At 46.9% G+C, this 13,451-nt stretch overlaps 1 protein-coding gene across 1 annotated transcript in view; it reads left to right on the top strand.

The window, feature by feature from the left end:
* dnai3 (dynein axonemal intermediate chain 3) overlaps positions 1-13,451 on the top strand; it is a gene marked incomplete at both ends in the record, with an annotated part of 147,456 nt that overhangs the window by 36,682 nt on the left and 97,323 nt on the right. The window contains 2 exons of the mRNA XM_084311245.1: positions 9,507-9,674; positions 11,337-11,536. Of these exons, the coding sequence (XP_084167371.1) occupies positions 9,507-9,674; positions 11,337-11,536 (368 nt within the window). The remainder of the gene's footprint in view (positions 1-9,506; positions 9,675-11,336; positions 11,537-13,451) is intronic.

Genomic DNA, 13,451 nt, shown 5'->3' with positions numbered 1-13,451 from the left:
CTGTACATTGTCTGTGGTAGCGCGGGGTCCAGCCGCACCATCAAGAGTGTGTTGGGGGTGACTGGGTCGACATCTGCTACATCACTTGAGACGTAACCGAGGGGCTTTGAGTTCAATACTCCCTCGATCTCCGTGAGGACTGTCATTAAGACTTCTTCCGCCACGGTCTGGGCCCCAAGCACGGCGTACAGGGCTGTCTTTATTGAACGTACTTCTCGTTCCCAAGTTCCACCGAAGTGAGGTGCATTCGGGGGATTAAACTGGAAGTCAATCTGGGATGGAGCGAGGTGGGTCTTAAGTTCTGGGCCCATAGCTTGGAAGCTCTCTCTCAGCTCTCTTTCTCCGCCTTTGAAGTTTGTCCCGTGATCAGACAATAGTATAGACGGTTTGCCTTTCCGCGATGTGAATCTTCGGAAGGCCATAAGGAATGAGTCTGTGCTCATGGTTGGAAGGAGTTCTATATGCATCGCTCGGGTGGTCATGCATTTGAATACAATACCCCACCGCTTCTCGGTTCATCTTCCTTTCTTTATATACAGCGGGCCGAAACAGTCCATACCGGTGGAGTGAAAGGGCTTGTCGCCGAGTCGGAGGCGACAGGGAGGTAGGTCAGCCATCCGGGGTATACTGGGCTGCGCTCGCCACTTACGACAGTCTAGACAGGTTCGCTGGAAGCGCCGCACTGCTTCTCTCCCTTGCAGTATCCAATAACGACGTCTGATCTCCGCGAAGACTCTCTCTGCCCCGGCGTGATGCACATCCTCGTCGTATTTCTTTATGATCAGCTCTGTGACCTTGTGTCGGCTGTTTAAGACTATCGGGTACTTGACGTCATCCGGTAAGTCTGGAGCTCTCCGCAGACGACCACCCACTCTGATGAGACCATGGGCGTCGCTCTCGGGGGCTAGGTGGAGCAGTCTGCTGTCTGATGGGACGGGCTTTGCTCCCTGTAGACAGTCTAGCTCATCGGGAAACGAGTCTCTCTGGGCTCGTTGTAGTAGAAGAAGTTCTGCTTCTTCGTAGTCAGCTGCTGTAATGTCAGTAGTGAGCTGAACCTCTGGGTGGTGCCACAGGAATGTCTTTAGCTGCGCACTCTCTAGGGTGAGGCAATCGTCTATGTCAGAGTCTGTGGAGACGAGTGTGTTCAATCCACAGAACATAGATTTCTTGTTTTCGGCCTCCTCTTTACTCGCTTCCCGTGGGGTGGGTGTAGGCCACTCTTCTTCCGGGAGCTTGAGGAACTCTGGCCCGTCACTGTATAGGTTGTGACGGGTGAGGTCATCCAGGGACATTCCCCGGGTGATGACGTCAGCTGGGTTGTGTTTTGTGTCCACATACCTCCAGCTTGCTACTTCTGTTAAATCTTGAATCTCTGTGACTCTGACTCCCACGAAGACCTTGTATCTGCACGAATCAGACCGGATCCATGTGAGTACTGTCGTGGAGTCTGACCACAAGATTGTTCTTTGCACCGGAATGATGAGTTCACGTTGGATTAACGTGGCGAGTTGCGCTCCTGCTAGGGCTGCGCAGAGCTCTAGACGCGGGATAGATTGTTGCTTTCGTGGGGCTATTCTTGAGCGAGCCAGGATGAAAGCAGTATGTATTTCTCCTCCCTCCTCTCAGGCACGCAAGTAGGCCACTGAACCGTAGGCTACTTCGGAGGCGTCGCTGAAGACGTGCAGGTCCATCTGGCACGTCTCCGGCCTCACTGTGGGTGGGAAGTAGCTGCGGCGTATGTTAACACCTGGGAGTGAGCTGAGTTCCGTCTCCCACTCTCTCCATGTGGACGCAAGGTGCTCGGGTATGGGGTCGTCCCAGCCCTGGTCCTTGTCCCATAACGCTCTTACAATCATCTTTGCCCTGGTGGTGTAAGGTAGAATACATCCCAACGGGTCATATTGTCTGGCGAGTGTTCTGTATACACTCCGTCTGGTGGTCGGTAGTGCAGTCGACCTTCCCTGCTCCTTGGTCAGGGGTGTGTGTTTATAATGGAGCGAGTCTGTTTTGAAGCGCCAGACCAGTCCTAATGTCATTTCTTGAGCTTCTCCTGGGATGGTCGCCATCCAGGTCTCGCTGCTTGCTGCCTTGTCCTCGGGGGAGAGGCTGCGCAATACTTGCGGGTCGCTGCTGGCCCACTGCCTGAGATCAAAGCCGCCTTTGATCAGGGAGGCGCGGAGCTTGAGTAGAAGGGCCTCGGCTTCTTCTGGCGTCGAGACGCTTTGCAGACAGTTGTCCACGTAGAAACTATTTCCTACACTTTGTCGGACCTCTTCATCAGCTGCTGGGTCCTCTGCGACGTGTTTTTGCAGTGCAAACGTAGCACAGCATGGGCTGCATGTGGTTCCGAAAGGGAGGACTTCCCATTGATAGATGGCTGGTTGCTCATCCCCGATCCTCTCTCTCCATAGGAACCGCAGCAGGGGCTTGTCCTCCTCCACTAGTCTCACCTGCAGGAACATCCCTTTGATGTTGCCGCTGATGGCCACCTTGTCTTGGTGGAAACGTAGTAACACGCCTAGTAGAGAGGGGCCGAGTGTTGGGCCGGGCAAGAGCTCTTTATTCAGATTTTGTGATCCGATCTGGTAGCTGCAGTTGAACACAATACGATCCTTGCCGTTGTGGTGGACTTTGTGGTGCGGCACGTACCATGATTCGGTCGTCTGATCGGCCTCTTTAATGTCAATTTTCTTTATGTGTCCCGCTGTGATTAGCTTGTTAATCTCAGCGCGGTACACAGTCTCTTGAGCGGGGTCTCTGGCTAGGCACCGCTCTGTGTTCAATAGATACCGCTCCGCCGCTTCTTTTGGGGCGTGGAAGGTAGGCATACCCTCTCGCCTCAGGAGTGGAGTTGCGTATCTCATCACTCCGTTGACTTTGACTCTCTTTGTCCCCTGCTCGAGGAGGGCTATAGCGTAAATGTCTTCCTTGGAACGAATGTCTTTCTTTTCGTTCTTAAAGGGCATTGTCTCTAGTGTCCATAGCCTCTCGACATGCTGTAGTAGGGTGGTGTCTTCTTCTGTCACTCTGGAGTGGAGGCAGCTAGTGGCTGCTGTTCGGTTAAGAGACTTAGCGAGGGGGCCTTGTAATGTCCATCCTAGGCGGGTCTCGACTGCTGCAGGACAGCCTCTGGGCCCTGTGTGGACCCGGTCAATCGGGACGATGAGGTCTGCATGGTCGGAGCCTATCAGCAGGGTCGGGGTGGCACCGTCTATGAGCGGTATAGGTAGTTGACGCAGGTGCACATATTTATCCATCAGCTTGGCGATGGGGTAGGTGTACTGCGACAGGCCTATTTCTTGGCTGGTGAAAGCGTTAGTAATCCTATACCGTCTCTCTGGCTGCCCACTTGCTGCGATAGTGAAGGAGACATTCTCGCCCTTTATCGTCTTTAGATCTCTTCTTATTGTCCGAATCGTCATCTGGTTTTCGCTCCCCCGCAGCCCCAGCTGGGCCGCAGCGGACGCGAGGAGAAGGGTCTTCTCTGACCCGTCGTCAAGGACGGCGTAATTGTCCATGACCTTATCTTGGTAACTCAGTGTTACGCGGACCACCTTTAAGAGCACCCGGGCGCCCCCGCTGCTGGCGGGGTCAATGTACATAACACTTGCCTTTGTGCTGCTTGAGGGTGCAGGCTTTCTTCTGTTACTGTCGTGTAGGACATCTAGGTGGGCTCCGTCACACCGACTACACCTCTTCTTTAAGCGGCAATCGGCTGCCATGTGACTGCGCGCACATCGGTAACAACGTCGGTTGGACTTTATCCATTGACTCACCTCGTCGGCGGTCATCTTCTTGAACGTGTCACATTGTGACAACCAGTGTTCCTTTTCGCAGTACGGGCACACCATCTTCCACTTCTCTTTCATCGAGGGGGTACTGTGGTTCTTGCTGCTCGGTACTGATTCTGATTGGTGCATGACGGTCACCAATCTGTGGCCATCGTTTGCTCTCCTAGGTCCCTCTCTGGAGCTTGGTGTGCTCCGCATGAACGTATCCAACCGTAGGCTGTTGACTTCTCTCGCCAGGAAGTCGGCTAGGTCTAGGAGGGATGGCTCGGGACCGTTAGGATCACGGTGGTCTCTTTGCCGCCTGAAGCGCTCTTGTCGGGCGGGCGGAAGCTTCTCTAAAATCCTCTCGACATTAGAGTTCGCGTACAGTTCGTGCATACCCTTTTCTCTTTGCGCCCCCAGCATCCCTACCAGGGATTGTACCTTGATAGACAGGTCATCTAGTGAGCGATTGTCTGTGGCTGGGGGTAGGCGGTCAATATGCCTTATCTCTTGTATTACGTAGTCCCATATGCGTCCATATCTTTGGTCGAGTGCTGCTAGAGCCGCTGTGTATGGGGTAGTAGAGGTGGCATAGGCCAGCGCTATATTGTGCGCTCGGGGCACCTTGAGGTGCTTCAGTAGGATAGCATACTTGTACGGTTCATCAGCTACATCGGACATCATTGTCTCTAAGCACATTCGTAGCTCCGTGTACTGTGCTCTGTTCTCGTGGGTGAAGTCCGGAAACGTCGGTGTGCCAATGTATGATGCCATGGATGGCTGGCACATCGGTGAGCGTTGGAAGAGAGGCCTCCTAGGCGAGTCTCCTCTTACGCCTCTTGGTGGGCTGGTACCTGCTGGGTACCATGGCCCGCGTATCCAGGTGCTGTTCCTCGGGGCTGGTCGTGCGTCAAGCTCACCCGTGAATTGAGTCGGGGGTCTGTAGCGCAGAGCCGCGGGGGTAGAGCCTGGGCTGTACTGGACCTCCTGGTCCTGTGGAGTACTGTGCTGCTGTCGGGCTTGACTCTCCTCCTCTCCCTCTTCTTCTTCCTCTGGCAGGTCCTCTAGATCCTGTAGTCGTCTATTTAGCCTCTCCGCGGTGTAGACCGTTTCTTCCTTGTAGCTGGGTCTCACTTGGACCGGTCGGGGAAGGGGTTCGGAGGGGGGTATAGGCTCTCTCTGGTGGTCGGGCTCAGGGTCGCTTGATCGGGTAGGGGAGGGTGCCCTTGACCCTTGTCTTGACGAGGCCCTGGAACCCCATGCGGAGGGAGGGGGTGTTGCCCTGGTGATCAGCTGCTCCATTATCTGCGCTTGTAATCGGTCGCGCTCGGCTTCGTGCTTGGTGAGAGCGAGGTCGCGCTCTGCTTCTCTTTGGGCACCGGCAGCGGCGCGCTGGGCTTCGGCGGCGGCGCGCTGGGCTTCGGCCCGGTCCCTTACCATATTCTCTTCCGTCTGAAGGCGTCTAATCTCTAGACGTATACGATCTTCGTCGCTCCGTTGCTGCGCTTGAAGGCGTTCTCTTTCCATGGAAGAATGTTCGCGCTCACTAAGCGTCTGTGCTTGGAGTCGATCGCGCTCTGTTGAGGCTGCCAGGCTGGCGAGGAATGCCTGTGCCAGCATCTTGTCCGCCTCGCTGGGGGAAGACGCTGGTTGAGGTGATCCGCTCCTGGCAGTACTCGTTGGAGATCTGTTCTCCTGTGGCAAGTCCTGGAGATCCATCTCCGGGGTGCTCGCCTCTTCTTGTAGCGGGTCGAGTTCCATCCCTGGAGGGCTGTCTTTATCCTGGAGCTCTCCGGGGACTACTTCTTCGGTCTTGGCGGGGGGTAAAGTCATGTCGGGTCCCTCCTGGTCCCTACCGTGAGCTTGGTCAGTTACGTTAGAACCCACTAGGGCCTCTATTGGCGGGGTAGCCTGGTCGATAGGGTCGGACATAATTTTACTATCTACTTTTTCCGCGTTTACCGTCTGTAGAAAGCTAGGTAGTATATTGGCAACGTAATCCTCTAAGTACTGAGGTGTCTGCCGTCTACGCTGCGGGCGATCTACTTTAGGAGAACCGTTTTGTGGAGTGTTCATCATTGGCCATGTCAATATTAATACCACTATATTAATATTACACTAGTTACCCTCCGGCTCGAAGGACCAATTGTAACTGAGGGGTACAATTCCCTGACTGTATTGATAAGTATGGTATCATTAAACCACTACCGTCTTATGTACTTTAATTACTGGCCATACAGTACATGATATATAAATATGATGAACACTTCCCACAATGAATCGGTTCCACACAAAGTTGTAATTAAGTATTTATTGCAGCAAAAGGTACATAATATACTTCTCTATTTGACTTTGGATGCGCTTATAAGGCAAAGGAATGTGCGTAGGCAAATCAATAATGAATGTCCATTCTCTGGTTACGCAGGAGGTAATTATACAACCTGAATCTTAGGGAATTATATCTATGGTACACTAGTAATATATAGCGGGAGATACTGGAAGGGTCCCCCCGGTTGTAAGCCAGCAGGGGTAGAGGATCTGTCGGTAGTAGAGCCTGGGTCAACGATGATAAGGAGACTCCGAGTACGGGAGACGGTGCAATAAGATCTTGATCCACAGACGAATACAGCTGTTCTCCGTAGCCTGTAGATCCACAGGGAAGAAAGCTAGCCTGCCTCAGGCTCTCTGAGGCGCAGACTCGACGTGGCTCCTCACAGAGTAAATCCCACACACGTGTAGGCGTCGGCGATTCTCCGCTCCATTAATCACAGGACCAAAAGCAAATATAATCTAGCCGCAAAGGGCTATGTAGTCGTCGGGTAGATTAATCCAGTGTACATGTCCACACGGTTCTCGTCTAGGGCTCCTCGGGTGAAAGCGCCATGAAAGCAGCCCAGCCTGGATAAGCTCTCTAGCTGATACGAGGAAGCGTTGGTGATGCTGGTCACTGTAGAACTTTAGCCGCACGATACACTATACACAAATAGACTATTACTGACTTAATAGAAATATATCGCACTTGACGGTATAGCGCCAAACTCTGACAATTCAGTTATTAATTCGCACGCGGTCTCAATGCTCTTATTTGGGGCCAAACAGGCCATACTTCACCGCACGGAGTATCGTGGGTGAGGCTTCAACTTATTAGGTAACATACTTCTGTATTCACCTGCGCCATATTTATATGCACGGCGAACAATCTAGTGCCAACCTCATTTCTGTCTCGTATTCTTGGGCAAGGCCGGGCATGTACAGACATGTCTTGATGGTGGCTTTGAACCTGACTCTGGAGGCATGGCCTTGGCGCCTGTGGACCGCTGTCCAATAGGAGAATGAAATATTATGGTCTGTACTAGGCTAAAGGGATATTCCGTGTATATGTACAAGGAATATACAAGGGATATCAAACGATATACAAATATTATGCAATATATATCAATCAATAAATATATATATTCGGTTTAATCTGATCCTTTGTAACACAAATATTAACGGAACGTAGACCAAATGCGTCCACATTTTTATAGGATTCTATCACATTTTCATAACAATAGCTAATATTACCGTTTTTATTGAGGTTTCTTACAAATTAACGATGCTTTATGTTGTCCTTTATATGCCGATTATCATTAAAATCTTAAATTGTACCATATGTCCCCCTTTAGACAACATATGTAACGCTACCAGCGCACTTTTGTTAAGATAATTAGTTTACCATTCGCGGTCGCTATACTGAGGCCGCAGTAATAGTTTACCGCTGTTCAGATCACGTCGAAGAATAGACACATCCCAGTGACCTGTGACCTGTGCTAAGGATCTTGGGAAGTGTATTGTTGTAGTTTTCAACATTTTCACCTTTTAATTTTAAACCAATGTTGCCATCTACTGACAACAGAAAGTGTTGTCTATCGTCACCTTTAGAGTCACTTCCGTATACACCGTCGCCCGAAACCCATTCTAGAGATTCCCACTTTTTACTGGGAATGGGGCGTGGTCGTATTTGGTCCCAGACAATAAGAGTGGCTGCGATTGGTCACTGTGACGTTAGGTATGGATGTAGTGCAAATCCTTTTGTAATAAATAGATAACATATGGTGTAGTGTTAAAAGAGTTTAAAGTGAGTGTTAAGGGTGAGTGTTTGTTTAAAGTGAATGTGGATGTGTCTGCAATCAATGTAGATGGATGGGTTAATTTACCACCGGTATGTGTTATCTTACTGACTGGCACAGCACTGTAGGTAACTAGATTGCCAAAAATATCTCAGACTGCTATCACTAAGTAGTGGAATGGCATGGAATTACTGAGTAAATTATGTACTGTACGCTAACAACCTCATCATGCTTTACTGTTGGTGAGTGCAATTCTGTAAGTTCTTAGCATTTACATCTACCTAGCCTGCAATCTTAAAAGCCAGTGTAATTTTGTTATTGTCAACATAGCCTACAATACATTTCTCCTACTTACAAGTCCATCCAGCCAACACCCGAAGTAGCTTATATCCCAGAGTCATAGAAGGGTTAAAAGGTTAAAGGATAAGGTCGGTGTAATACTTTTATTTTTCACATTGTCAACATACTGTAGCCTACGAAAAGACTGTGACATCGCCACAAATGTGAAAGGATATATACATTTTGAAATCGGTTTAACACATTCATTTAGATTAGATTCAAGTTTATTGTCATTATACAGCACAAGTACAGTACAACGGAAATAAGTTTGGCATATACAATGTACACAGTTATATGCAGGTGTATAAGTAGGTATATAGAAGGATTATATGCATACAGAGTTATATGGGTAGACCATATCAGGATGCTCAATGACAATGACACTATGTAACTAACAACCCATCATCTACACTCACTGCACACACATCCACATGTACACACTCACTTTAAACAAACACTCACCTTATCACTCAGTTTACTCACTTTAGACACTTTAACACACTTTATATTTATCTATTATTAAAGAGATTTGCACTACATTCATACCTCATTTGCACCTTACCCTAAGTTTTGCACCTCATTTCATTTCTGCATTGTACCTCACTGTTACTCATTTGACTCTGTATTGTATATTGTATACATGTATATTGACTGAACATTCCTTTACTTACTTTTTACTTACTTCTCAGGGGCTCATACAGAAACAAGCATTTCATCATAAAGTATTCTGTATTTTATTATGACAAATAATAAACAAACTTGAGACTATACTATAGTATGAGGTAGGTAATTAAGATTATTACAATTACTATGATTATAGTGTAGGGCAGTTGTAGCCAGTGAAAGCATTAGGTAGGTGTAAATTGAGTATAATAGGCAACAGAATCCTTGCAAGGTTAGTTAGACAGTGACTGGTGTAGTAGTCCTTGATTAATTTGAAATGCATACGTCTGTAGACACCAGTCTCAGCTACTAAACCATGTAAAGAAAAAAACGAATAGTGTAGGAACACATGGCATTCTGTCACCGCCATCAGACGTGATGTGTAATATTGTAGCGCACATGGTTGAGAAGGAAACACGTGGCATTCTGTCAGATGTGACGCCTGACGGTGGTGACAGAATGCCACGTGTTTCCTTCTCAACCGTGCGCGCTACAATATTTACACGTCACGTCTGATGGCGGTGACAGAATGCCACGCGTTCCCTTCTCAACCGTGCGCGCTACACTATTACACATGACCAATAATTATTCCCGATCCACTGCTGTTTCCGTGTTACTCCAGCCTCCAAAAGCTGAGGGCGGTGGGGCTGACAGTGGGGCTGACAGTGGGGCTGAGGTGGAGGAAGAGTCTGAGAGCTCCCTCCATAGGACCCATGAGCCCCGGCCCTGGCTGTCACTGGGCAGCGGACACGAGATAGAGGAGGAATCAATCCAATGCTCCAGAGAAAAGGTACCACTCTTGATAAATATTAAGTGTTTTTCATGCTTGGAAAGATTCTCTGGAATATGGTATCCAAAAGGTTTTTAGATACCGTCATGGAAATCCTTTCAAAAAAGATTCTCCACCAGTCAAGAGTCTTAACCTCAAACTCGACCGCTGGTAGACGATGTAAATGCCTTTAACTTGTTAAGCTGTAGCCCTATTTTCAGAAATTTCGCCTAAAAGTACATGCCTAAGTAAATGGAAGATTGCTCCACTTCTACAAGGTCAATTTGCATGTTCTTGGTATCTATCTAGGAACATCTAGCGACCTGGGGGTATGTATTCCCAGTGTCAGAAATATTGTGTCTGTTACTAGGCTTGAGTAAATTGTAATGAAAAAAAGGAGAATATAAATGATGGTATATTTTTGCATCTGTGCCGGTGAATAACACGATGTTACAATTGTAACAAAGAGATTTCGCTCCATGAGCTCATTCACCACCTTATTGAGATCAAGTGTACAAAAAATCTAAGCAAATTAATAAAGGGAAGATGATTAAATAGAAGGATTTGTAGATACAGTAATAAATGATAATCGATTTTATTTATAAATTCATATTTGACCTTGAACTTGACCTTGACCTTATTATGGCCAAATCATACATCTATGGATAGGGAAAAGGCTCCTCTTTCCAATGGCAGGGTTAAATCTGGATTTAGTCATTTCCTCGCGGTTTTACGATAAAAGAGATATAATTAGTATTTTTACGATAAATTCTTATTTTCGGTAAATCTTACAAAACATCGGTAAAAATGAAAATATACACTTTGACTGCTGTTTTGATAGGGTTATGGTCTTTACTCTTGGCAATTTAAAAAATGAAATAAACTCTTAACATCCAAGGGCCCACATGTGGGCCCTCATGAGGACGATTCGCAACGCACCACTTTGTCGACCTCTAGTGGCTCGGGTTTTCTTTTAATACAATATATAGATGGAATTAAAGCCCTATTTGTTGCCTGTCAATTGCCCTTTCAGGTGACAAAATCTGTTCAGCGGTTCTCGAGTTACATGCCGATATGTGAGGCGTGCGCCAAAGTACACATTACCACCCCCGACCTCCGGGGGCTCTAGCTCCGTCAATCATTTGGCGACCTCGAAAAACTTTGGACAGGGTTGTAGCAAATTAGTGTGGCTTTCCAATAATACCTGATGATATGATAATTGGGGATCTAATACCGTCTCTATTGATCGATTTATGATAAAGAAAAGCAGGGTCCCCCAATTGGGGGACCTTACGGCTAACCGGTTTTAAAAAGCCCAAATTACACATTATTTTCTGATTACGAGTCCCAAGTGATAGTTGTCGCTACTAGCCAAAACATGACATGGAGCATTCCAATCTGCTTTGATATAAGAACATACACACTGACAAATGCTCAAGGACAGTGAGTGTTACTGTATGTCATGGAATAGCCATGGAAACTTTGGAATTGGATTAGCAGAATTGCAGAGGAACCCTTCATTGGTCTCCATCGTAACCCATGTTACAGCACTGACAATAGTCGTGGCACTTTGGACTGAAGAACACCAGGTAAATCAGTGTTTTGTGAAATAAGGTGTTCTGCATGTATGTGTGTGCTTTGTCTCGATTAATCTCTCTCCATTTCTCCTCTCTCCCCGTCCAGCTCTGGTACAAGATCTCTAGGGTGCGAAGGGCATTCAGGGGGCCGGTGTGTTTCTCCGACCGGAACGCGGCAGAGGCCAAAGACGCTTTCATGGAGTGTGGTTCCTACCAAGACCTCAGCTTCAGCATCAAGCAGATAGAGCACAGCCGCGGCATGCAAGCCATTCCCAACCTTCACAGCTCCAGTACCCAGACACAGTGGTATGCTCCCAAACAAGCACTGACTATAGACAGAGAGATGTCGTACATTCATAGTTGAAGACCATAGAAATTGTGTGGGAGTCGGGGTCAATCTCAGGTAATGGCGAGTCAAGTTAAAAAGTCAAAATTAGACTGGTATGGTCCTTTAACTCATTGGGCGCCAATAACGAGTATACTCATGTTTCGCCGCCAACACTTGAGTGCCAATAACGAGTATACTAGTTTTTGGATCCTTTGATCTTTTTCGTTTGATCCCCGTTCTAAACACTCAGCCGGAGCTCCCTGGCATATCTGCCTACGTTGGAATTGCAATGACGATCGAATATCGCCAGGTGGCAGTATTGCCTACCTTATGAACATGCATTGGCCAGCTATTAGTGTTTTAGTGCCAGCCCCCACAGTCCCAAACAACTAGGGACTCATTGTGAGCAGCAGTGAGCAGGACACGTTCGACAATCGCAATCGCCTAGAGCAGGGGTTCTCAAACTTTTTCATACCGCAACCCCATTTTATTTTGGAATGATTTTGGCGACCCCACACGTGTATCGCGTAATTTCAACATAGAAATAATGAATATCAAAATAAAAGCACACGTTGTTGGAACTTGATCATGCATATTTATTAGCAAATGGAATTACAGCACAATGTTATTAATGAAATTAATGTTATTATCAAACGGAATTGTTTCTGTATACACATTTATAAAATGATCAAGGCATATTTAGCCAAAATATGTTGGTAGAACCTTTTTTTTATTTAATTTTTATGCGTTCACATGCGCTTTTCAAGAATAAACAAAAATTAGACTTAATGGGAAGAGTGTGCTTGTACATTTGAACATAGTTCTATGATACGTGGCTGTGTTGTGCTGAGAAAGAGGCGCAGATCTGTTTCTACTCTGAGGCAAGATCTGTATTTATTTTTTATTAATGTCAGAGCCAAGAATCCCACTTCACAGAGGTATGTTCACAGAGGGCGGAAACCGTCACCTTAGGGGAACCTGGCGCATCACCTGAACTAATAGGTTCCGCTCTTAACTCCCTGTCTAATCAATTCTCCATCTCACAGTCAATGTGAACTTAGTTAATTATATTAACGTGTAGCTGGTAATATAAAGTTTACCACAATTCTTCGAATCATAATAATTAGATATAAACGATTGCAAAAATTACACAAGATTATGCACATATTCTTGAGAGTACTACATACACTCACAAAAGACCAGACGATATACCTGCACAGGGCTGTCACGCACACTCGCGCATGCATGTCGCGGCACTTTGCGCTCCTCTGACTCACAAAAGACCAGGGCCCTCATGCATCAACGTGTTCTACGCACAGATCTGTGCTTACCCTGTGCGTACGATCATTTCTAAGCAAAGAGTGGGATTCATCAATTTGAACTTGAACTTGACTTCGTGCGTACATCTACGCACAGGTCAGACCTGGCGTACCTAGCGCCCAGTGGTAGAATATATTATTACAACAAGGAAATGAGCTTCTGTGCATAATAACACTGGCAAGTTCTGTACGAACCGTAGTTCATTATAGTTCATTGTAAAATAGCAACAGTAGTGTAATTATGGTCAAAACCCTATAAATAGCATTTGGAATAATAGATCTTTCTCTCAGAATGAATGCAGCATGGTTTATATAGCGTTATCGGAATATACGGGGTGTAGGCTACTGACTGACTGCGCTCCGCGTAGCTTGATTGATTGATTGATTGAAAAGTTTATTAACAGATTGCAGAATGGGTACAGTACAGTACAGCTCAGTACATACAATTGTTAATTGGGGATGCAGACCAACTTTCGTCTTGTTTACATCAGGGTCCCCCATTTTCAATTCATCATAAATCATAAAGCTCAACTCGTTATTATTCTGCGCAGACCGCAGAAACACGGGAACGTTT

This window comes from Notolepis coatsorum (genome assembly GCF_963971535.1).
Source record: "Notolepis coatsorum genome assembly, chromosome: 3".
NCBI lineage: Eukaryota > Metazoa > Chordata > Actinopteri > Aulopiformes > Paralepididae > Notolepis > Notolepis coatsorum.
The sequence above is the reverse complement of the archived record's forward strand: the minus strand, read 5'-3'. Positions and strand labels throughout refer to the sequence as shown.